General features: G+C 46.7%; 1 protein-coding gene across 13 annotated transcripts in view; it reads left to right on the top strand.

The window, feature by feature from the left end:
* Positions 1–25,541, top strand: part of KIAA1549L (KIAA1549 like) — a 297,338-nt gene that overhangs the window by 168,853 nt on the left and 102,944 nt on the right. For all 13 annotated transcript variants that reach the window (XM_085011461.1, XM_085011462.1, XM_085011455.1 and 10 more), the window contains exons 3-9: positions 380–994; positions 3,002–3,117; positions 5,616–5,835; positions 6,943–7,076; positions 14,335–14,497; positions 15,979–16,038; positions 22,043–22,194. In XM_085011461.1, coding sequence (XP_084867587.1) covers positions 380–994; positions 3,002–3,117; positions 5,616–5,835; positions 6,943–7,076; positions 14,335–14,497; positions 15,979–16,038; positions 22,043–22,194 — 1,460 coding nt within the window. The remainder of the gene's footprint in view (positions 1–379; positions 995–3,001; positions 3,118–5,615; positions 5,836–6,942; positions 7,077–14,334; positions 14,498–15,978; positions 16,039–22,042; positions 22,195–25,541) is intronic.

Raw genomic sequence — 25,541 nt, 5'->3', positions numbered from 1 at the left:
TGACTGCTTCTGTGGCCAAAGCATCTTCAAGCTCAACACAGATATACCCGTCTTTGCTCAGAAGGAGCAGATGTACCCTGATTTCAGGAGAATGAATGAGTTAGTGGTCTGAGTAGCCCACATAGTCCCGTCCTTGATCTTCTGCTGACTTGAGTTTTTGGAAAGTATTCAGTGTCCTTATTACCCATCATAGCTTTGCTCTAAGTGGCATTTTCATTATGGGTAACCGCCTTAGCGAACCTAAAGCTGTTCTGCCTCAAATCCAGAGCTCAGAGACCTTCCACCCCAGCAAACCCATGAGTTACATCCATTCATTCCCACCCCGAGAGGTGTGTGTGTTTCGGGCCAATGACAAACTGTGCTTGTTCTCTCTTTGCAGTGGACGCCTCGGTGTCGCCCAGGGCAGAACCAACAACAGCAGCAGCAACCACGTTGTTTCTTCGGAAATCAAGTCCACCAGTGCTGTCGGCAGCCCTGGTTGCTAAGGGACCTGGCAGCAGCCCTTCGGCTGTGGCCTCGGCATTAGTCAAGAGCAGCTGGACCACTACTCTAGCTAGAAATGTCACAAACAACGCAGCACCTGGGCCAAAGGCTACCCCAGGGGCAGCCCATCCGGCCTTCTCATTCACGCCGACCTACATGTATGCAAGAACGGCACATGCCGTGAGCACTCACACAGCCATGCAAGCGGACATGGGCGCTGCCTCCGGCCTGTTGTCCACAACACACCTCCCCAGGAAACCACAAGCCATGCACACGGGCTTCCCAAACCCCACCAACCCAGACATGCCCAGGACGTCCACCGCACGCCCACTGACAATCACCGCAGCTCTGACGTCCATCACCGCACCAGTAAGGGCCACCCGGATGCCGCCTTCGTCCGCAGAAAACACAGATGCTGCTCTCCAGGCTGCATCCACGGCTATGGCCACAACTGGCAAAGTGGCATCCAACCTGGAATGTCAAATGTCCAGTAAGCTCCTGGTGAAGACAGGTAAGAGTCTACTGTCCTGGTTTGTCTTGAGAGCAGCAAGTGCATCCTGGTCTCAAAGATGTAACAGGATTATTAGATTTAAGATCAGTGGTTCTCAGCCAGGGGTGTTTGTTCTCTGCCTGGGGACATTTGGCCACGTCTGGAGAGTCCACAACTTGGAGGATGGGGAGGGTGTCACAAGCATCTAGTGAGACAGAGACCGGGGATGTGGCTTAACGTTGTACAGTACACAGGAGGGTCACATAACAAGCAGTACAGCCCCAAACGTCTGTAGTGCTGAGGGTGAGAAGCCCTGGTCTGTATCGAGTGGCGGAGGAGAGGAGGAGCGTCATGTGACATGGATGCTAGACCTGGGACCCATCCTGATAGCAGAGGCCCTGGGAAGCCAGTTCTGCCAGTGAGTCTGAGAGAGCAAATGCGGGCCAGGTTTGGCATGGAGAGCAAATCTGTGGTGTCTCGTGTGCGTGCATGATGTGATTAGCAAAATACAGAATCTTGGGAAGGGCCGCAGAACTCAGAGAGGCTTTCTGTCATGTATCTTCTCAAACAGCAGATACTAAAAGTCTTGGCACCCTCTGTCCACACCCGCAATTTCTCCTGATGTTGAAAAGGAGACCTTCTTGAAAGCGTCGAGGGCTAGATGCTGTCTCTTTAGCCCCCGCCTCTGAGTTGCAGCAGACGGGCCAAGAAGGCACAGGATGCTTTTAATAGTGTGGTAGTGTCTGCTATAAAAAGCATGAGACACATTATTTGAAAGCGCGTGCCAGTGTTGAATGCTCACGTCCCGCCTTCCTCTTCGCCCCACAAAGAATTAAATGAAATGATCTCTTGAGACATATCTTATTCTAAAATGGGAAATTGTGAAACGAGGCCGAGCAGAAAGCACAGTATCTTTTTCAGTTTCTCAAGAAATGATACCATCTGGTTCCCTCCCCCACCCCGCCACCCTGCCGATCGCTACCTCCTCTGAGTGGTAGGCAGCCCCAGCCACCTCGATGCGTGGAAGTCTGGAACATTCTCCCCTTCAGCCGCACCCAGTTGAACCACCAGTTCCTTGCAGTTCTGCCTCCTGAATTCCTCTTCCCTCCACCCCAGCGCCACTTCCCTAGTTCGCACCATCATCATCCCTCACCCACATTTCTGCAACAACAGTCAGAGTTCGCTTTCTGCCTCCAGACGCCCTCCACCCTCCAGTCTGTCCTCCCGTGCGCAGTCCAGGGAGCCGTCTAAAACGCACGCCTTTGCTTAAAACCCTTCCTTTCCCACTGCCCTCAGGACCAAACCCAAACCTGTAGACTGAAACGTTCACTTCTATCGCTGTGGCTTGGCACCCTGGCTTTCGGAGCAGGGTGGGAAGTCCCTCCCACCTTGGCCTGGCTCACGCCCATCATTTTCTAAAACTTGAGAAGCAACAGTTCCTTCCTCCTGGAAGCCTTCCCTGATCCCCACACCCAAATCAGGGATGGATGCTGCTCCGAGGGCTTCCAACCACCTCCTAGGCTTCTTTCCCAGTAACACCTGTCATGTGTTCAGTCGCAAATGCCTCTTCTCCATGGCAGGTCTCCATCCCTATCTCTGTCTCACTGTAGGGTGGGGACTGCACCTTCTGATGCAGGGTTGTTTTCAGCTGTTTTAGGATGCAGGACCTGCGTTTGGAGGCTCTCAGGGAGGTTGTTGCAGGAATTGCCTTGCATGCAGATCCATCATGAGCAGGCACGGCTAAGCCTGGTGCTCAGAGTCAGAGGGAGCGTGGGTCAGAAGTGAAGTGCTCCCAGCATGCTAGCTCTCTCTCCACTCGGGCCACACAAACGGCTGGGGCCTTCTTTCCTGAGGGCTTGAGTGGGACCAGCAGAGCTGCCTCCCATCCCACCTCCGTTGGTTGGACCTGTGCCACCAGCTTTGCTCAGAACCTGTAGGAGGTGGTGGCTGGGGAGGAAAGGCAGGCTTATTAACTAGGAGGTCTGCTGCCTTATGCTGATTGATTTTGTGCTTCTGTTTCACCCACAGTTCTCTTTCTGACCCAAAGGAGGGTGCAGGTTGGTGAAACCTTGAAGCTCAGCGTGGCCAAAGGGCTCACACAGGCATTGCGGAAGGCGTTCCACCAGAATGACATTCTGGCTCACGTAAGCCCCCAGCTTTTGTAACCAGGCGAATCCATCCACTCTGGACCCAAGAGGAAGCTCTTTGGGTCCAGAGTCTATTTAGATTCTTTTCCTCCTCCTTGGATACCGTAGCCACAACAGAAATAGGATCTTTCACCATTTGGCAAATAGCTAATGCGTGGTAGCTGGAGAAGAAGGTCAAATTCTGAGATGGAAAATAGATGATAATTGCCTTATGCTTAGTTTTTGAGGGTTTTTTTTTTTTTTTAAAGCCTAGATGTACTGTTTTAAATTGTCCCATTATCCCCTTGTTTGGGGAAAGTATTTAATTGTGGCAATGTGATTTTACAGAACTTATTAATTGCTTTTTCCTTTATCTTCTTCACTGCCGTAAACAGTTAGCGATTTATTTCTGGACGTTTAAAATGACTCTGACTTGTAAATGGAGTCCAACTTTACTTAAATTGCCAACAGCAGACAAGGAAGTGACTATTTTTTTCTCCAAGCACTTTAATGCCAAGTACTATTCAATGCCATATTGAAGTGATGGCAGCCTTGCTTTACACTCTCCTGGTTTGATTCCAAATTTTAAAGCAGTAAATATGAGGGGCAGGCAGTGGACAGCCCTTTACATCACTTAAAAATATTGCTGTGGCTTCTTCCCTTGATGCCTTTTTCATAGCTGCATGCAGATGGGTGGTCCTTCCCCGACACCACAGCAAGAACGAGGAGGAGATTGGGTACCCAGTTTATCGGTCCTTGTCAATCTCTTTGCTATAATTCTGAAAGAAGAAGAAGAAGGAGAAATGTTCTCCATAAGCTGCCTCTGTGGTTTCTGTAACAGAAACTTTATTTTATTTTTTAATTTATTTTTTTTATTAAAGCATTACAGCTGATTTACAGTGTTGTGCCAGTTTCTGCTGTACAGCATAGTGACCCAGTTGTGTGTGTGTGTTCTTTTTCTCATATTATCTTCCATCATGGTCTATTCCAAGAGACTGGATATAGTTCCCTGTGCTGTGCCGTAGGACCTGTTTGCTGATCCATTCTAAATGTAATAGTTTGTATCTACTAACCTCGAACTCCCCATCCAGAAACTTTATTTGAAAGTTGAAAATGTGACTTTTGTTTCTATGTGGTTGTTGGAGACAGTTTTCATTAAACTTCAGTCATTTGAAAATTATTATCACAGTTTTTGCCTTTTTTGCATATCATCACAGACTGCTGCGACAATTAGCAGGTGTTAGTTTTTTTTTTATCAGCTCTTATTTTTTTAAAAAACCTTTCTTTTGAAAGGACTTTGATATTGCCACTATAAATGGAAGTCAGGATCATTGGCCACAAATAAAAGGTAATCATAAAAATGAGACAGCCTGTTAAATTCAAGCTAGGCATGGTTGCTTGCAGAAGGCTCTAAGACTGGGCCTGATGTCCTTTGTTTAAAAATATGATTAGCAAGGATTAGAGAGGCGTTAAAAGTAAATTATCCTCAAGTTAAGACTTGTTCCTTGAAGTATTTGGAAGCATTAGAATGAGAGTCACTTTTTCACTGGGTGATATGGTGGCTTTTGCTGCTGAGTCCATGTTCCATCCGGAAGTGTCTCTTGTCCCACCTCAAGTCACCTTGAACATCAAGGTGCTGGGGCGCACACAGTGTGGAGGAAGCAACAGCACACCCAGCCTGTTGCAAAATCAGTTGTCTTGGTTTCTTTGGCAAATACACATGACACTCCTTGTGGAGATGCCAGAAGAAAGTGGGGGAAAGCAGGCATTAAAAATACCCTGAGCTGTTCCTCTCGAACACTAGGAAAGCAAAGCAAAGTAAGAATAAAATCGAAAGCCTCAAAATCTTCCAGTTGGGTCGGAAAAATCATCAGTATCCCTTAGGTCTCAGCTGTAAGAGGGAACTCTCCATGGCTCATATCTGCCTTGGTCTTGAACCAGTTACAAGTCAAGAATGGAGTTAGCCTGAATGATTCTTCTCTGAGCTTCTAGGGAGAGGAATTCACCTCATTTACTATCTGACCCCTGTCCCGAGGGGCCCCCATGTAATCGATCATTTCTGCCTTTTAATGTTCATACATGATGAGAAATATGATGCAGCGTTTTTTCCCAGAATTCTGTTCCCTGGAAATCTCTTTCGCCTGCTATCTCCTGCCTCCTTTCTTTGGGGATAACGGGTGCTCTCAGGATTATACGGAAGCATTTAAGGAATTAAAAAGCCCCCACAGATTTAATTCTATTTCAGAATTAAATTTAGATCTAATCCTATTCCAGAATTAAAAACAGACTTCATCCTGTATCTGAAGGTTCAACATACATTATATCTTGTTATATTCTGATAGTTTGAGACTTGCCAATCCCTGTGGGCTTATAGGATTGTTAGAATATTTGTTCAGTGGACGTGTCCTATTCCCCAGACACACTCAGTAACACTTGGGGTTCTAAGAAGCACCAAGAGGGACTCGAAAGTCCCGAGGAAATAAACACTGGGTTCTGTGGGTCCGTTTGTTCTGTAGGTGGACATTCTGGAACATTCTCACAACGTCACAGTTGGTTATTATGCTACCAAAGGGAGGCTGGTGTACTTGCCTACTGTAGTGATCGAAACACTGGGCGTTTATGGGGTCAGCAACGTCACTGCAGATCTGAAGCAGCACACCCCAAGCTTGCAATCTGTGGCACTACTTGCCGCCCCGTGGAACCCCCAGCCTGCAGGCTACTTCCAGCTGAAAACAGGCAAGTAACTCGAAGGAGTCCTATCCGTTCTGGGATCGGGGGTGGTACCAAGAGGACCCCTGACTCCACTGCTCGCTGCTCTGTCATCTTATAACATCCTGTGTACCCCCTTGAAGGACCCCCTTAATCAAGTGTTCAAGTTCCCAGTGCAACAGCCTAAACATTTCCAGCCTTCATTTATTAGATATATTCCTTCCAGAGTTCCCCTCATGGCTCAGTGGTTAACGAACCCGACTAGCATCCATGAGGTTTCGGGTTCGATCCCTGGCCTTGCTCAGTGGGTTAAGGATCCAGCGTTGCCGTGGCTGTGGTGTAGGCCATCGGCTACAGCTCTGATTCGACCCCTAGCCTGGGAACCTCCATATACCGAGGGTGTGGCCCTAAAAAGACAAAAAGACAAAGAAAGGAAGAAAGAAAGAAAGAAGGAAGGAAGGAAGGAAGGAAGGTAAAGAAAGAAAGAAAGAGAGATAGATTCCTTCCCAACTCCTTCCCAGAAGTCTTTCTTCCCAGTCTATGTAATTAGTACTTAAGAGCATCAAGTACTGTATTTTTAATTTCTTTTTTCAGTGGATACTGAGGAGAGCTGAGCATCTGTAAAACCTATGCTTGGCAGCAACACGTTCCAGATGCCCCTGAATCAGAATCTCTGAGCTTAGGCCTTGGAATCTTTTTTTCCCTCAAACTCCCTGGCGATACTGATCTTGTGGTTTGTAAACCACAAGAGTGGAGGAACCATTGAAATTGAAAGACTCAATCAACTTAGTAATGCAGGTCAATTGATTCTTTTTTTTCCCCTTCAGAAACATGGAAGGCCTGATCCCTCTCAAGTTATTTTTTATTTTCTTGGACCAGATGTCTCCATATTTCAGTCAAATTAAATCACAAAGTCTTTTGCATCAGAGGGAATCTCGGATTCAGTGCTTTTAATTCTTCTGTGTTAGAAAGCATTTTAAGAGCCACTTCCAAAACTACAACCAAACCCTGTCTGTCCTTATTTGCCTAAATTCTCTGCCATAAAATCACTCGTTCGACATCGTGACTGCTATGAAGTTCAACGTACTAAGACACAGAGCTTTGGCGAGCACTGATGTATTACTCTCATTCTAGTGCTACAGTTTGTGAGCCAATCCGACAATATACAGTCCTGCAAGTTTGCCCAGACAATGGAACAGAGGCTGCAGAGGGCCTTCCAGGATGCTGAGAGGAAAGTTCTGAATACCAAAAGCAACCTGACCATTCAGGTAAGGAGAAGGATGCTTCGGCTCTGTAGTTGACAGAGGCCAACCAGAACACAGATGTTGGCAAGAGGTGACGTGGTCCCCCTTTTCATTCTGCCTGGTGTAAATAGAACTCTGTGCTTCAGGTATGTGGTGTCGACAGGAGAAGGTGCTATTCTGGGGCCCTGGTATTGAGTCAGGCCTGGCATTGATGAGAATATCTGGGGTATGGTCGTGATAAGGGAGGTGCTTGGACATGCTGTGCCTGCGATAATTTGGGATTTTGTATTTAATTTCCCATGGGATGCTTCCTCAGGCCTAATACATTCATTATTTTAAAAAATGATCTAGGAGTTCCCGTCGTGGTTAATGAATCCGACTAGGAACCATGAGGTTTTGGGTTCGATCCCTGGCCTTACTCAGTGGGTTAAGGATCTGGCGTTGCCGTGAGCTGTGATATAGGTTGTGGACGCAGCTCGGATCTGGCGTTGTTGTGGCTGTGGTGTAGGCTGGCGGCTACAGCTCCAATTAGACCCCTAGCCTGGGAACCTCCATATGCCATGGGAAGCGCGGCCCTAGAAAAAGGCAAAAAGACAAACAAAATAAATAAAAATAAAAATAAAATAAATAAAATGAATCATGTCTAAATAGCTAACTCACCAAGATTTGCCTATTCTGTGATTTTCTAGGCATCCACATGAACAGTCACCTTAGTTTAAACACACACACAGCCCAAGTTACTTTGTATTTAGGGCTTACTATGTGCCATGACTGTGCTAAGTGTTTTATGAATGTTTTGCTGCATGATACTCAAGACATCCGTCTCAGCTATTTTTATCACCATTTCGCAGAAGAGGGAAACTGAGAGAAAGGGAAGAAACTTACAGAAGGTCGCAGCTGGTAAAGACTGAAATAAGGCTCTTAGCCAAAGCCCATCCTCTCATCCACGTGCTCTGCTAGCATCAGTGCCATGTAGAAGTGGGGTCCTTGATGAAATTTTGGGCAAGCATATGAATTATTTGCCAGGGCAATCCCGCTCCTAGTGTACTGTATTTCAACTTTCTGGACCTACAGGAGACATGCTACCAGAAGCCTTTCTCAAACCCACTTTTTTATATAGATAATATCCCACTAAAGACAGATACTTCTTAATGATATTCATCCAGCCCCCAAAGTTCTTTAATTAACTGTACTAACGGATGTCTCTGTTTTCACTGAACTAAAAGCCTTTGCAATTAAACGCAGTGGTTTTAAAATTGACATTTAGCATAAGTGAATTATGGAAAGCATACAATTTAATTTGAATGAGTAGCTTTCCTTTTCTAGATTCATCCCAAGTATATATGGAAGTATCTCATTATGATTTGGTTCATATTAGGCTAAGATCTAAAAACATGTCACAGGCATAAGATTTATGTAAGGAGTATGACTCAGCTCCTTTGTGGGAGCCGTTTTCTCTCCGACTGGGTTTGTGATCCTCATAGGTACAGGAGTCTTATTGGAGCTTGGGCAGCAGAACATCCTCTAATTGTGTTCAGGAGGCATAGACTTATCGAGCACCTGCTCTTTATCAGGCACTAGAAGGGACACCAAGATAAATAAGCTGCCCTTGGCCTTAAGAAGCCTCTCTTGTGTTGTTGTATGATAGTCATGGGCCATGAGATGAAACCTTATAAAGCAAGTAACAAAGCTTCCTTGGAAAAGACTACAACAGCCGATTCAAAAATTACATCTAAATAGATTTGAGTGCTCTTAAATGTATCAACAGCTCTTTGGATAATTGGATGAATTGTTTTATTAACCCCATGTCACTTTTTGCCTTGGCTGACAGGAAGCCCAGAGCCAAAGTTGTTGTGTGGATTTAGTAACACTCTAGGCTCTCTATCATGCATAGATAACTGCATGCTAACCATCCCCTGTGGTTGTCTTCGATTTGTTGTCCTGGGACCTGGTTTTGTAATTTACAGCTTTCCATTTTATTGTATTAAATATAATTTGTGGGGCACCTTGGATATTTTGTATAATAAGACCATGTAAACATTTAATTTGTCCAGAGAGTCATTGAAAAAGTGACCCATTGTTTTTTACTTGTATAGCATTGATATTAGGGGCTAGGTTAGAGTAGACTTCATTAGGACTTTCTGATTGTAAGTAACCGAATCCAAGCTCACAAGGCTTATGCAAAAAGAGGAAGTGATTGGCTCATGTAACTGATAGCTTCACAGCTTATTTACTTCAGAAACTGTTGGATCCAGGTGCTTACATGAATTCTTTGTTTCTTTTCTTTTTCTTTTCCTTTTTTTTTTTTTTTTTTTTGTCTTTTATTTTAGGGCCGCACCTGCGGCATATGGAGTTTCCCAGGCTAGGGATTGAATCAGAGCTGTGGCTGCTGGCCTACACCACAGCCATAGTAACACCAGGTCTGAGCCACACCTGCAACCTACACCACAGCTCATGGCAACATCAGATCCTTAACCCACTGAGTGAGGCCAGGGATCGAATCTGTGTCCTCATGGATGCTAATCAGATTCGTTTCCACTGAGCCACAATGGGAACTCCCATGATTTCTTCATGATGTTCTCTCTTCATCTCTTAGCTTGCCTCGCCCTGGGTTGACATCATCCCAAGGCCTCTGGCACCTCCAGGTTTGCCTCATTCTTATTGCACACAGTCTCATGGAACCAGAGTGCCTTTTTGGTGTCATTCCAGTCAAAGTCCTGGGATTCATTTTCATTGAACCCTCTTGGATCATATACCTATTTCTGGACCAGAAACTGTGGTAAGGATATGACATGTCCCAGTCAAAGAAGTCTGGCTCAGATGCCCATTTCTGGAACCTGGGTGGGGCAACCCCACCAAAGCTCATGAACTTATAGGAGGGAAGAGGTGTTTTTCCCTCCTATCAGGAAAATTGTGGGGCTGGAATAGAAGAAGGGAGAACAGATACTAGGAATGAAAACTACAGCTTTCCGTTCCATCAGCATTATTAGTTCTACTTAGCTAAATGAATCCGTAAGAGATGAGATCAGAAGCCACAGTAGTCTAAGAGTAAAGGGGTGATGGGACAGTGTTCCCTGCAGGGGCTGCTTCTGCTGGGGGACAGGGCATGACTTTCAGGGAGCAGTGGCATGATCTTGGTTTCAGGTCTGTGAACCTCTTCTTTTTTACACAGTTGTTGTTAAGCAACCTTCAGGAATGGTCAGACTTTTCTTAGATACAAAAAATGAGTATATTAATGAAAACACAAATAAATGGAAAGACATTCTGTGCTCATGAATTACAAGATTTATTATTGTTATGTTGCCAGTACTACCAAGAATGATCCATAGATCCAGTGCAACCTCATGGTTCCTAGTCAGATTCTTTTCTGCTGCACCATGACGGGAACTCTGAGATTCAGTGCAGTCTCTATCAAATTTGCAGTGACTTTTTTTTGCAGAAACAGAAAAATCCACCCTAAAATTCACATGAAATCTCAAGGAACCCCAAATAGCCAAAACAATCTTGTAAGAGGAGAATAAAGTCACACTTCCTGATTTCAAAACTTAGTACAAAGCTATCATAATCAAAACTGTGTGGTAGTAGCATGAAGACAGACATATAGACCCATGGAACAAAATAGAGAGCTTAGAAATAAATCCTTATGTTTATTTATGGTCAAATTATTTTTGACAAAATCATTCAGTAGGGGGAGGAATGGTCTTTTCAACCAATGGTATGAAGAAAAATGGATATCCACAAGCAAAAGAATGAAGTTGGATCTTTACCTAACACCATATGCAAAAACTAACTCAAAACAGATCACAGACCTAAATGTAGGAGCTAAAATTATAGAATGCTTAGGAGAAAAGCTTCATGACGCTGGATTTGACAATGATTTGTTGGCTATGATACCAAAAGCATAAGCAACAAAAGAAAAAATAGATAAGTTGGACTTCATCAAAATTGGAAACTTTTGTGAATCAAAGGACATAATCAAAAGGCACTCCACAGAATGGGAGGAAATATTTGCAAGTCATATATCTCTAAGGGGTTAATATTTAGAATACATAAAGAACTCCTACAACTCAAGAACCAAAAAACCAAACAACTCAATTAAGAAATGGGCAAAGGACTTGAATAGACATTTCTTCTTTATGTAATCAATAAGCACATACATGATACTCAGCAGGACTAATCACTAGGGAAATGCAAATAGAAACCACGAAATACCACGTCACAGCTATTAGGATGGCTATTATTTTTTTTTTAAATATAGAGAATAACAGAGTTCCCATCGTGGCTCAGTGGTTAAGAAACCCAACTAGCATCCATGAGGATACGGGTTCGATCCCTGGCCTTGCTCAGGGGGTTAAGGATCCGGTGTTTCCATGAGCTGTGGTGTAGGTCGCAGATGGGGCTCAGATGCCCTGTTACTGTGGCTGTGGTGTAGGCTGGCAGCTGCAGCTCTGATTCGACCCCTAGCCTGGGAACATTCAGATGCCACAGCTGCGGCCCTTAAAAAAAAGGAGGGAGGAAGGAGTTCCCGTTGTGGCTCAGCAGTAACAAACCCAACTAGTATCCATGAGGACTCTGATTCAATCCCTGGCTTTGCTCAGTGGGTCAGGGATCCAGCATTGCCCTGAGCCAAGGTGTAGGTCGAAGATGAGGCTTGGATCCTGCGTTGCTGTGGCTGTGGTGTAGGCCGGCAGCTGTAGCTCCGATCTGACCCCTAGCCTGGGAACTTCCATATGCCAGGGGTGTGGCCCTAAAATGCAACAAACAAATAAACAAACAGCTAGAAACTGTATAACTTATAACTTACCTGGTCAAGTATAGCATGAGCAGAGGTACCATACTACAAAGCTCTTTGGGATCCAATGAGATTTAGTTTTTGTTGAAAAGCAAAAAATAGAATGTTCACAATAGAAATAAAGGTTGCAAAGTTATTTTAGTTAATCTTTTTGGGGTAACACTGTGGCGAGATCTTTTGAATTATTCAGCAAGAAGTGCCGTTCTTTTTGGTACCTCGGGGAAAGAGGTGTGAATACCTGTGGCTAAACCACATTCCGAAAATATTTCCAAAGAGGAAGTAGGAGTTGACCAGAAATGTTGACTGTATATTGTTGATCTTGGAACTCTGGGCTCTGCGTTAGGGAGTTTAGAAGGAACTTCCACTCATAGGAAAAAGTCAGAAATAATGTGAAGAAGCTACTCTTGACAGTCTTCTTCAAAGTAAGGTTTAAAAGGAAAGTTGCAGTGAGGATTCCCGTTGTGGCTCAGTGGGTTAAGAACCCAGGTAGTGTCCATGAGAACACAGGTTCAATCCCTGTCCTCGCTCAATGGGTGAAGGACTTAGCATTGCCACGAGCTGTGTTGCTATGGCTGTGCCGCAGGCCTGCAGCTGCAGCTCCGCTTCAACCCCTAGCCCCGAAACTTCCATGAAAAAAAAAAAAAAAAAAAGGAAAGGAAAGGAAAAGAAAGTTGCAGCGATATTTATGTCTGAGTACACAAAGCTCTGGGACAGCCTGGTATCAGTCAGCTCCCAGCAAGAAGTGAGGACACATTCAAATGAAGGTAATTTGAGGCAAGTCCAATGAAAGGGACTTTGCAAAGTACAGGCGGGCTCTAGGGAAACCACAGGGACAGTGCAGCTTCCAAGGCAGTGACAATTGGGGTTGATGAGGTCGGAGGAGGGAGCTGCTGTGGGAAGCATGAGGCCAGAGCTGCCCAGAAAGATCTGTGACCCCACCAGCCAGAGTCCCTCACGCCAGCCCTCCGATCTCACTCCCCACTTCTTTCCCATGTCCCCCTGAGCTCCCTGAGACTGATGCCAGGGGCCCAAGGAGCCTTTGAGGTGGTCCACAAGGGTCTGCCTCTGGGGGCGCTCAGTAGGATGAGCGTGGGCTGGCAAGTGGATCTGGAGAGAGAAGGGTCAGGTACCCAGCCCAGACGCCAACAAAGCCTCTGCGTGCCTGCCTACCCCATCTGTTTTTCAAATCTCATCTGTGGGATATTTTTGTGTATACATCAACCCCTAAAAATCTCATTTTCTCCCAACTGAAAAACTGACTTAGACAAAATTTGAGAAGAAAACCACCCATCTCATAGTAATATTAACATATCCTATGTGGAATTCATAGACCACAAGGAAATGGAATTGCTCTCTAAAGAAGCTGTGTTCTATTTCTGATCTCCCTGTGTCATCAGGTTCGGTCACCTTGTCCATTACTAGGCTGGTGATCGACTGTGTGCATCCCTCATCCTTTCACCTTTAAAATTCCCCAAAAGTTCGACTCAGGTTTTCTTTGTCTGAGTAGCTGAGCCTTCCTTAAATTTACCTTCCTATGTTCTGTTGTGTATTGTTAGAACCATAAAAGTAGCCTGAGGCTGTTTAGCCCTGGAAAAGATACAACCAGCGGTTAAAACCTGAAGGCAGGGGGAGTTCCCGTCGTGGCGCAGCAGAAACGAACCTGACTAGGAACCATGAGGTTGCAGGTTCGATTCCTGGCCTTGATCCGGTGTGGCTGTGGCTGTGGCGGCTACAGCTTCGATTAGACCCCAGACCGGGAACCTCCACATGCCATAGGTGCATCCCTAGAAAGACAGAAAAACCAAAACCAAAACCAAAAAAAAAACCTGGGAGTTCCCATCATGGCACAGTGGTTAACGAATCCGACTAGGAACCATGAGGTTGCGGGTTTGATCCCTGGCCTTGCTCAGTGGGTTAAGGATCCAGCGTTGCTGTGACCTGTGGTGTAGGTTGCAGATGCAGCTCGGATCCTACATTGCTGTGGCTCTGGCATAGGCCAGTGGCTACAGCTCCGATTAGACCCCTAACCTGGGAACCTCCGTATGCCACGGAAGTAGCCCCAGAAAAGGCAAAAAGACAAAAAAAAAAAAAAAAAAACCATAAAAACAAAACCAAAAAACCCCACAAAACCCTGAAGCCAGGATACCTGGGTTTGAATCCTGGCCCTGTCCCTTCTTAGCTGTGTGACCTTGGGCACGTCCCTTGATCATGCTGGGCTTCACTTTCCTCCTCTGTAAAAGGGAATCATAACAGGCTGTGCCTCCTGGGGTTGCGGTGAGGATTGAATGAGATGACGTGCCCTTCGCACGATGCCTGGCACATCCGTTAAGTGACCACTGTTGTTATTCTTGTCTCCTCCTTGCTCTCTTCCCACCTCCCTCTCATTCCTGCCCTCGACTTCCGCTTAACCTTCCTCCCCACGGCCTCCATGAAACAGACCCTCATCTTACTTGGCATGTCTCCCTCCCCTTTCCTCCTGTGTCCATTCAGATGGTGAGCACGTCCAACGCCTCCCAGACCGTCACCTTGGTGTACGTGGTGGGCAATCGGAGCTCCTTCCTCAACGGCACGGTGGCCAGCAGCCTCCTCCGCCAGCTCTCAGCTGAGCTGGTGGGGTTCTACCTCACCTATCCGCCGCTCACCATTGCTGAACGTGAGTATGTCCCCGTCCTGCAGGGACGCTGCCATCGTCTCCGGGGCCTCGTCTGTTTAGCAAACCTCGGGGCCAGGCCACATGCTAACTCGTTGGTCATAAAGAGTTTATCACAACTGACATATGTGATAAAAGGGGATTTAATTGATGAAAAGTTTATTGCACATGGAAAAAAGCACTAGCACGGTGCTTCTACCCTTCGCTTAGCTCGTATCTCATTTAATCCTCACAACCACCCTACAAGGTAGGTGCGAAATTAGCCCCATTTTTCAGATGAGAAAATTGAAGCAAGGTGCCTGCTCTGACACAGCTAGTAAGACATGGAATTTGGGGTTTGAACCCAAGCTGTCTGCCTTCTGAGCTGGTAATACTGCCTGATGAGCATCCGTCTTCATGGCAGTCTGGGTTGCTATGGTTTCCCCCACTTCTGCCATCAGCAGATGTTCCCGAGCCTTCAGCCCTTGCCCTGCTATAGACATCATAATGCCGCTCATGTGCACTCAGCATCATTCACTTGATAAAGTTCCCATGGGCTTGCGGCCTCATCTTCCTCTAAGGCTCCGGTTACATAATCCTCATTCCTATGCAGCAGGCATAGTCTTTGAAGACGATGCAGCCTACATTTTGTACCCAAACACTTCCTTGGTAGCCAAAGGAAGTAAAAATCTGTGCACTTCAATTTAATCATTGGTACATTTCTCAAGGTAACTGGGCAAAGGTTGTTTTTAAACATATATCAGCAAAATTGTTTCTATTTCCGTCTGTGGTTGCTTTTTATATTGTAAATAAGTCAGATGATGTCCGTGAATGTACTTACTAGCACATGTAGCCACTTGGAATTTTTTTTAAATGTTTGTATCATGGCTTGCTTTTGTGAATTTCCATGTATTAAGGAAAGATGACTCTGGACTTTATGGAAAAGATGATATAAAAAGTGGCATTATGTTGCCTGGCAACCTGTGAAGAATTTGTTTTCTTTCATCATCTTGATATTCTGAGAATAGTAATAATAACACGACTATGACTTACGGAGTACTTATTGTGTGCCAGGTACTGCACTAAGGCCCTTACGTGTATTAACTCTGATGGTCACCTACCAGTAAATAAAAAAATGGGACTGTTGGCCACTAAACTTAGTTCTTGACATTAGAAAAATTCATTCAAGATATAGTCATTCCTAAAAATGATAGTGATGGTTGGGTAACTTTTCAAGCGAAAGCTTTAGTTAAGACATGTTCTAGCTGTAGGTCTTGACAGTTCAAGTGTTTCACTTAAGAAGGTTTTGATGGAGAAACTGAAAGCAGAAACCCAAAAGCCTTAGAAAACTCTGCTTCTGAAAGTTAGCCCTTTCCTGAGTATTGTAGTTTTCTGAGCAGCCAGATAGTTTCGACCTGTATGTCCTAGAGCTCCCAAGAATGACAAAGCAGGATTTACATACAGAACCTGTGAAAGTAATTTGATGTGTTTCTTGTTTGTTTCAGCGCTGGAATATCCCAACCTTGATATATCGGAAACAACCAGAGACTATTGGGTAATTACAGGTAATCTCTTCTTTCGCTTCCTTTTTCACGCTATCAGGTTAGTTTTATTTTTTATTTTATTTTATTTTATTTGTCTTTTTTGCCTTTTCTAGGGCCACTCCCATGGCATATGGAGGTTCCCAGGCTAGGGGTCTAATCGGAGCTGTAGCCGCCAGCCTACACCAGAGCAACAGCAACACGGGATCCAAGCCGTGTCTGCAACCTACACCACAGCTCACGGCAACGCCGGATCCTTAACCCTCTGAGCAAGGCCAGGGATTGAACCTCTGACTTCATGGTTCCTAGTTGGATTCGTTAACCACTGAGCCACAACGAGAAGTCCCCAGGTTGGTTTATTTTTAAAACTCATTCAGTGGTAGGATTGTGTCTTTTCTTGGGTCCTGTCTTATAAGCCAAGGAGTTACTTCCCTAGGACCAGAAGTAGGGGGAGTAAGCTGAGATATGAAAAGACTTCACACTGAAGATGAGGGTTAAATAACCAACTCAAAACAGCTGCCTTGACAGTCCCACCCAGATGCCTCCTCTTTGCAGAACTGGGTACCCAGCAAGAGGTATAGCATTAAGCTGTGGATGTCAGGGCTTGTCCATGTGCCTGGTTGTCTATCTGTTTAAAGATCACAGGCCTTTCTGTACTGCCCTACAAAACCCAAACGAGAGTCAGAGGAATGCCAGGCATGCACTTTTCTCCCTCCCCGGGCACACCCACACTAATCCTGGTGGCACCAGGGCATGTCCTGACACTGAGGGTGGATGGAAGTAGAAGGGTGTTTGGGTGGCATTTTCCTTTTTTTTTCCCCTTGACATTTCCCAGCTGAGATTTATGAAACAGCAAAAAAAGTTCTTGTTTGTGCTTTTCAAAAGCCAGACAGTAGCTGTGAAAATTGGAGAAGCAAGGAGCAGAAAGAGAGGACAGCTGCTTGTAGGAGGCAAAGTGACCTGCTGAGCTGGAAACGGGAGGGACAGGAGGGTGTCGGTCTGTTAGAGCTGCCGTTACAAAGCACCCCAGGCTGGGGGGCTTCAACAACAGGAATTTATTTTCTCAGGCCTCTCCAGGCTGCAAGTTCAATATCAACATGTCAGCAGGGTTGTTTGCTTCTGAGGTCTCTCTCCCTGACTTGTCGATGGCCATCTCCCCCCTGGGCCTTCATTTCCCCTTCTTGTGGGACACTGTCTATAGGATTAGGCCTTATCCTAATGACCTCACTTTATCTTCTTTTTTTTTTTCTGTCTTTTGTTTTTTTTAGGGCCGGAACCGAGGCATAGGGAGGTTTCCAGGCTAGGGGGCCTAATCGGAGCTGTCGAGTACGCCACAGCCACAACAACGCCAGATCCGAGCCACGTCTTCGACCTACACCACAGCTCACAGCAATGCAGGATCCTCAACCCACTGAGTGAGGCCAGGGATTGAACCCGCAACCCCATGGTTCCTAGTTGGATTTGTTTCCGCTGCGCCACGACGGAAACTCCATCTTAATTACCTCTTTAAAGGCCCTATGTCCAAATACAGTCACATTCTGAGGTCCGGGGGTGGGGGGTGGGGTTAAGGCTTCAACATATGAGTGGTGGGAGGATGCATTTTCAGCCCCTAACAAGGAGGGAGGGAGACTTCGCAAGTCCTGCAAGATGTGTCTGGACACGCAGGCCCACTCAAGCCTCTCTCTTCTCTTCCCTTTGTCCTCCCTCCCTCACTGCCCCAAACAAGCAGCAGACAGGCTGCTGCCTAGAATGCTAACTAAGGCCCTTGATGAAGCCTGCTGCACACCTCTCCTGAACTGCAGAAAATTGCCTTTCTTTCTCCTCTGCAAGGCCATGGATTGGGAGAGATTATTCTACCTGCTAAGAAAGCCCACTAAAGAAATGTGTTTTAAAAGGAAAAAAACAAACACACACAAAAAGACCACCCACCCGAGTTTAGGCCCACAAGAGACAAGGCTCACCCAGCAATGCATTTTTGAAGCCAGCAGGTTATGTAACATTTACAGTATCACGTTTCCTGCCCAGGGAACGCTGCTTTTCCACCTGCAGACGTCTCCCCCCTTCTCTTAACTTTAAGATTTGCATTCAAAATAGTAAGACCTCCTGTCCTTGACAGCCTCCTGTCCCAGCCTTTCCTCGAGTACCTGGGTCTTGCTTTGCCTCTATTTTAGTTACATTGAAAAAAAAGAAAAAAAAAAGTATGGTGTAAAAAACTCCATACCTGGTCTTGTTTTCAGGATTCTCCTGGGACTTGACCCCCTCCTGCCCACTCCCCCATGCACCCCTCACTTGTTTTCACTGTTGCTGCTGTTGGTAATCCGAATACCCAGCGGTCCCCATCACCGTGTTTGGACCTGATTGGATCCACTGATTCGCACCAGTGATGGAGAGAAGGGGCAGATCCAGGCTCAGGATAACCCTCCTTCCTTCTCTTTGGCTCATGACCGCCTCCTAGACCCATGGGGGGCCACCACCAACTTTTATCATCATTTCCAGAGGGGGTAGGAGATGGGGAACTGAGAGATGAAGAGGGCTTTGTTCAACCTGTTGGAACCCACAGTCCCTCAAGTAACCACTCTGCCCAGACATGCATCCTGGGCCTGCTTTCTTCTGCACGTTGCTAACAGCCAAGAGGATTTGAAGCGACTTTTCTTCCTGTAATTTGTATTATAAAAGCTTGACATGTTTCCATCTGTTTTCCAACTCAACTTATATTCCATTTGTTTTTGCACACTCTCCACTTCTCTCCCTGAGTGCAGGACCCTCTTTGGTGGAGAATCACTGGCTTGGGGTGATTCCTGCAGCCCCTCTTTACAGAGAACAGCCCAGGGCCCACCCTGCTGTCATGGATTCTGCAGTAAAGGTGTATAAGTGAGGTGGAGGAGAGACACCCAGATGTAATATTCCTGCCTGACAGAAGTGAAAACCCGTCAGGTTTATGCCTCTGTCTTTATTTCACTCACCAAAGTCAAAATATCCCGGACCCAGCAATCAGAGGGTTTCTTCTGGTCTCAACGCTGCTACTTACCAAACCTACTGTGTCCTTTAGCAGGGCAGCTCAGGCCCTCTGGGTGTCACACCTCACCTTTGGAACCAGGAGAAGACATGAGCTGTGCACTTGGATTCTTTTGGCTCCAAGTGTGTGGGATTCAATCTAAATAGCATACCTTAGCCTGGGTCCAGGGGACTGAACCTGACCTGATCTTTGGACTCGTAGAGCTCAGTGCTGTTGTAAACCAAGAAGGAATAAGAGACCGGTGATGTGACAGCCATTGAATCTTACGGAGAAAGCTCCCTTGAACCCAGCTGGGACTTGCACGCCTCCTCTGGGCTGAGTCAGTGGTGGTCAAGGGTGGGTGGCCATCCTAGCTGATGTGCTGATGTCCTCCAGAGCCCTCGTACCAGGATCCCAGCCCCCTCCGCTGCTTTTGTGTCGCTGTGGGCACCCTCCTCTTTCCACTGTCTGCCAGGTGGGCAGAGAGGGCCAGGAGCCTGAGACCTGCCATGCTTCTCAGTGGAAAGGCGAGGCGCTCCAGTCCCGGAACACAGCTCTGTGTTTTCCATGTGATTCCATCCTTCGCTGAGGGTGTGTCTAGCAAAGCAGGAGGCACCTTTGAGCAACAACAGCTACTGTTTATGGGCCTCCTCTCAAGTGCTTCATAGCACGAGGCTGGAAGCATTTTTATATAAAGTATTCTGTGCTTCCCAACATACAATCAGGAGTAGATGATGATAGCTGTATTTTCAGATGAGGAGGTGGGACCCAGAGCAACTAAGCAACTTGTCAGAGAACACACAATAAGGGGGCGTCAGGATTCAAACCCAGCCAGCTGCCTCTGGAGAGTCCAAAGATCAGGTCGGGTTCAGTCCCCTGGACCCAAGCTAAGGTGTGTTATTTGGATTGAATCCCACACACTTGGAGCCAAAAGAATCCAAGTGCACAGCTCATGTCTTCTCCTGGTTCCAAAGGTGAGGTGTGACACCCAGAGGGCCTGAGCTGCCCTGCTAAAGGACACAGTAGGTTTGGTAAGTAGCAGCGTTGAGACCAGAAGAAACCCTCTGATTGCTGGGTCTGGGATGTTTTGACTTTGGTGAGTGAAATAAAGACAGAGGCATAAACCTGGACCCTTCTCTTCTTCCATGTCTGCCCTTGAATCGTCACTGGGATTCTTAGAAAGTGACCCATGATGACACTGTAACTTGGACTGTCCTGTGTCCCCTCTCTCTCTCTCTGTCCATGGGTCAGGAGAGGCCAGGATAGAAGTAATCCTTTAATCCTCCCAAGTGGAGGCACATGGGAGCGGTCCAGTTGTGGGTTCCATGTGACTCTATGGGAGGTTCTCATGGCCTCCTGCACTTCCCTGGAGGGATTTTTTTCCCTCTTAATTTTTCAAATTGTGGTAAAGAACACATAACATGGGATTTACCATTCTAAGCATTTTTTTATTCTTTTTTTTTTTTTTTTTTTTTTTTTTTTGTCTTTTTAGGGCCACACCTGGGACATGTGGAGGTTCCCAGGCTAGAGGTTGAATTGGAGCTGTAGCCACTGGCCCACACCACAGCCACACTGCAACTCACGGCAATGCTGGATCCTTAACCCACTGAGTTAGACCAAGGATAGAACCCACATCCTCATGGATACTAGCCAGGTTCGTTAACCACTGAGCCATGATGGGAACTCCCATTTTAAGCATTTTTAGTTGTACAGTTCAGTGACCTGATGTACATTCACAGCGTGTGCATCTGTCACGACTGTCTGTTTCCAGGATGTCTTCATCCCCTGGAGACTTGGACCCTTCTCTTCTTCCATGTCTGCCCTTGAATCGCCACTGGGATTCTTAGAAAGTGACTCATGGTGACACTGTAACTTGCACTGTCCTATGTCCCCTCTCTCTCTCTATCCACAGGTCAGGAGAGGCCAGCATAGAAGTAATCCTTTAGCAGCTGGCACTGTCATTTTTATGGGTTCTCTTTCTGGGGTCAGGAGGCCGGTGGGCCCTTCCTCAGCTGACACAGTGTCAGGTCAGGGGAGTTCCAGGGGGGCTTCTCTGGGACCAGCCACAGTGGGAAGTGCAGGGAAATTTTATCTTTGGTTGGTTGGTTGGTTTTTTGTTTTTGTTTTTGCTTTTGCTTTTTAGGGCCGCACTAATGACACATGGAAGTTCCTGGGCTGGGGGGGTGGGGGTAGATTGGCGCTGCAGCTGCCAGTCTACACCACAGCCATAGCAATGCCAGATCCGAGCCGTGTCTGCGACTGACACCACAGCTCACAGCAATGCCAGATCCTTAACCCACTGAGTGGGGCCAGGGATTGAACCCACATCCTCATGGATACTAGTCGGGTTCATTTCTGCTGAGCTGCAGTGGGAACTCCCTTTGTGTATAGTTCTGCTGACAGATGAGCTGGGAGTCCCTCATGAGGGCCCTGGAAAGAAGGCTGCTGTATACCCTCCATGGGGATTATTTAGCATGTGTGGCTTCAAAGAAGGAATTTCGGAGACTCAGCTGTGGGTTTTATTTTTCTCTTGATCCGTTTAAACATCCTTCTCTGTGTCTTCTTGTCATCCGTTGCTTGTTCTGACCCTGTTAAAATGCGACCATAACAACACGATCTTTATACCCAAGCTATTTCAACATCCCAGTAGACGGGTGGTATTGATGGGTTTTGCCTGGACTGTAGGGAACAAACTCTACTAAGTGAAAATTCTTGTATTACATTCCCAACCCATGTAAGTTTTCATCTAAGAAAATGTAAATTGTTTTTAACATTTTTTTTTTCCCATTTTTGACCTCCCTGTGGTATACGGCATTCCCAGGCCAAGGGTCAGATCTGAGCTGATCCGAGCTGCAGTCATGACTTGATTCGCAGCTGCAGCAGCACCAGATCCTTAACCCACTGTGCTGGGCAAGGGATCAAAGCTGTAGCCCAGAGTAAGGTCAAGATGGCCAAACCTGGGTGGTTGTGGTAGTTTCTGAGTCAGCAAGGCATCTCCCCTCTGATCCGCCCCTCTGCCTTCTGCATCCACAGTGCTGCAGGGTGTGGACAATTCCCTGATGGGCCTGCACAACCAGAGCTTTGCCCGTGTCATGGAGCAGCGCCTGGCCCAGCTGTTCATGATGTCCCAGCAACAAGGCCGGAGGTTTAAACGGGCCACCACCCTGGGCAGCTACACCGTGCAGGTGGGTATGTGCGAAGCTATAGAGGGTAGGGGGTGCTTATAAGAAATGTGTGGGGGAGTTCCCGTTGTGGCTCAGTGGTTAACGAATCTGACTAGGAACCATGAGGTGTGGGTTTGATCCCTGGCCTTGCTCAGTGGGTTAAGGATCCAGCGTTGCCGTGAGCTGTGGTGTAGGTCGCAGACATGGCTCAGATCCCGCGTTGCTGTGGCTCTGGCAGCTGTTGCTCCAATTAGACCCCTAGCCTGGGAACCTCCATGTGCTGAGGGTGAGGCCCTAGAAAAGGCAAAAAGCCAAAAAAAAAAAAAGAAAGAAAGAAATGTGTGGGCACAAGCTTCCTGGGCCTAAGTAAACCACACCGAGCACCAAGGAACGCTCAAACTGCAAGCTGATGAGGCCAGCAGTGCACACGGCTCTTAGGTTTGGGGGGTCGATGGTCATAATCATTAAAATCATAAAGAGGGGTGAGAGCTCCTCTCCTGACTGTCTCACTACTGGACTGTAGGGTAAGGGGGTTTCAGAATAAATGCTGCCCATGTGCACGTATAAATTACCCAAAAAGTTACATGCATGTATTCATTAAACAAAAAGTTATTAGGAAGCAAGAGCCAACTCCCCCCCCCCACCTTCTTCTGGAGGCTGGATGAAGTCCCAGCGTTCAGGCCTCTCACCACTGCCACTGGGAACAGCAGATACACCAATGAGCCTTCCAGGTGTAGAGTTGTTAGCTTTGTTGAGTCTGTTTCAACCCATAGCGCCTTCCAAGTTTATAACGGGCACAGGACTATATGGGGATTTAGGGTAGGGGGCTGTAGCAGACACTTCTGCTGCCCTGCCCAAACCCCCTTCCCATTTCTGGGAATGCCCATGGACGTCCAACAGTCACTTCTTTATTGAAGGGCTGCTCCTGAGATGCCGGAACCCACTTTGCTGGCAGCCGTGGATGGCTGGAAGTGCCTGGGAAGTCACTGGTGGTGGGAGTAGAAATACCACAGCTCTCTTGCTTCTTGGCTAGGAGACTTCTGGAATGTGTGCTTTTGGATCCTTGCCAGAGCTTTCCCACAGAATTAAGCTTCGGTTTCCCACTCTGGTGGCTGGCTTCATAATGCACCCCTTGTTAGTCCTCTCCCACGCCCTGTTAGTTCCTTGCACCTCTCAAATAATTACAAGCATCAACTCATCTCCATCCGCCTCAGAGGGAACTGCCCAGAGACAGTGACTGTCCCAAAGGTAGAGGCTCTAAGGCTTTCTAGATTCTTCTTCTTCTTTTTTTTTTTTTTTTTTGTCTTTTCTAGGGCCGCACCTGCGGTATATGGAGGTTCCCAGGCTAGGGGTCCAATCGGAGCTGTAGCCACCAGCCTATGCCAGAGCCACAGCAACTTGGGATCTGAGTCAAATCTGCAACCTACACCACAGCTCACGGCAACACCAGATCCTTAATCCACTGATCGAGGCCAGGGATCGAACCCACAACCTCATGGTTCCTAGTTGGGTTCGTTAACCACTGTGCCACGACAGGAACTCCCTCTCTAGATTCTTTATCAAGTTCAAGTAAGAGCAGGAGCTTCTTTACCATGTTCTAGCCAATCCATGTATCTTGACCACCCCTGATTTCACCAAATGAGAACCCATTTCTGGCATCTGTTAGGCTAACTGACAAAGCCCTCCTGAGCAAAGTGTCAGATTACAGACGCGCTTCTGGAAATTGCATCTAGAAAGTGGGCATCCTCACTGGACTCCAGCCAACTGCCCCTGGGGTATGAACTCCCGATTGGTAATTGGCCACCTCTAGGGTGTGACTTAACCCAAACCCACAGGCGTGGCATCACACTGTCTAAGACAGAGTTTTAAAGGAAGTTGTAGACATGATCCCACTGTCTGCAGATCATGTCCCCAGGACGTCTTGGAAGTACAAACAACTCATCTTCTGGAACGGACTTCCCTGCGGACATCAACATCACGCCCCTGAAGGAGACTCCGGGTCCCCCATTCACAGTGTCTGAGTTTGGCTTCTTGTCCTGCGGGATGTGGCTTTGGTTCTAAAAGTCTGTGATCTGAGACAGCCTTGGCATGAGGCAAAGGCATAGTTAATTGCAGGTGTCAGGTTTGTGATTTCCCCTCTGTGGGGTCTGTGTGCCAGCGCTGTAATTCGCACGTCTCCAAAAAGCAGAAAGGAAGTCGCTGGGATCCAGACAGTCGAATGGGATTTGCCTCTGCTGAAGGGGAGAATCACCCTGCAATCATGGTGTTATTTGGAAACCTAAGAAACCTAACACATTCTAAGTGTCTACAAGAGCCCAGCGAGATACTCTTTCCTCGTTTTTTTTTTTTTTTTTTTTTTTTTTTTTTTTCTGAGTACTCTGTCTGCTTGGCCCCTCGCGTTGCCTGGAAAGCCTGAGTGAAGGAAGTAGGGGTTGATTTCTGCAAATCCTTAATCCTTTACTGAGGCTGTAGATCACCTTCTAACATCATCCTTGGAGAAATCTTGGGGAGAAGAAGTTGCTATTAAACTGAAACTGAGTGATGTGATCAGATACTTGACTCATCATTCACTTCGTACCTGGTTATACGAAGGCTCTTCCTCTCCTTTCCTCTTCTCCCAGTGGGGACAGAAGTCACACGCCTGAGTTCTGCCCAAGTTTCCCAGAAAAATTCACGCTACGTAGCTTACACCATCCTTCACCCAGAAAAGCCTTTCATCTGGGCTCAGATAATTTTAAGAGATAAGCCACCTTCATGAATATGGCGATTTTGATGTTGAGACTCTAAAGATACTTCTCTAGTGGAGATATTTAAAATTTGAGGCCAAAAAAGGTATGCATATGGCCAGTAAGCAATTTCAAACATTTAACTCTCTTTGTCATCAAAGTAATGCAAGTTTTTTGTTGTTGTTGTTTGTTTGTCTTTTTGCCTTTTCTAGGGCCACTCCTGCAGCATATGGAGGTTCCCAGGCTAGGGGTCGAATCGGAGCAGTAGCCACCAGCCTACACCACAGCCACAGCAACGCAGCATCTGAGCCACATCTGAGACCTACACCACAGCTCACGGCAACACCGGATCCTTAACCTGCTGAGCAAGGCCGCGGATTGAACCTGTAACCTCATGGTTCCTAGTCGGATTCGTTAACCACTGTGCCACGACGGGAACTCCAAAGTAATGCAAGTTTTAACTATACTATTTTCACCCACCTAAGATCAGTAAAAACGGTACTGTCCAGTGCGGATGAGGATGCAGTGAAGAGCACTCTCCCAAACACAGGAAACGGCCGTGACCTTTCTGGAGGGCATGTGAGCAATTTAGAACCTGTTAGAGGGTCCCAACCTTCCTGCTGGAAGTTCATTCTGAGGAGA

This window comes from Sus scrofa, chromosome 2, assembly GCF_054392235.1.
Source record: "Sus scrofa isolate SSC_HxYL_T2T_F1_AM1 chromosome 2, Sscrofa_HxYL_maternal_Yorkshire_Landrace_v2.0, whole genome shotgun sequence".
Lineage (NCBI taxonomy): Eukaryota > Metazoa > Chordata > Mammalia > Artiodactyla > Suidae > Sus > Sus scrofa.
This window is presented reverse-complemented; position numbering and strand designations above follow the sequence as displayed.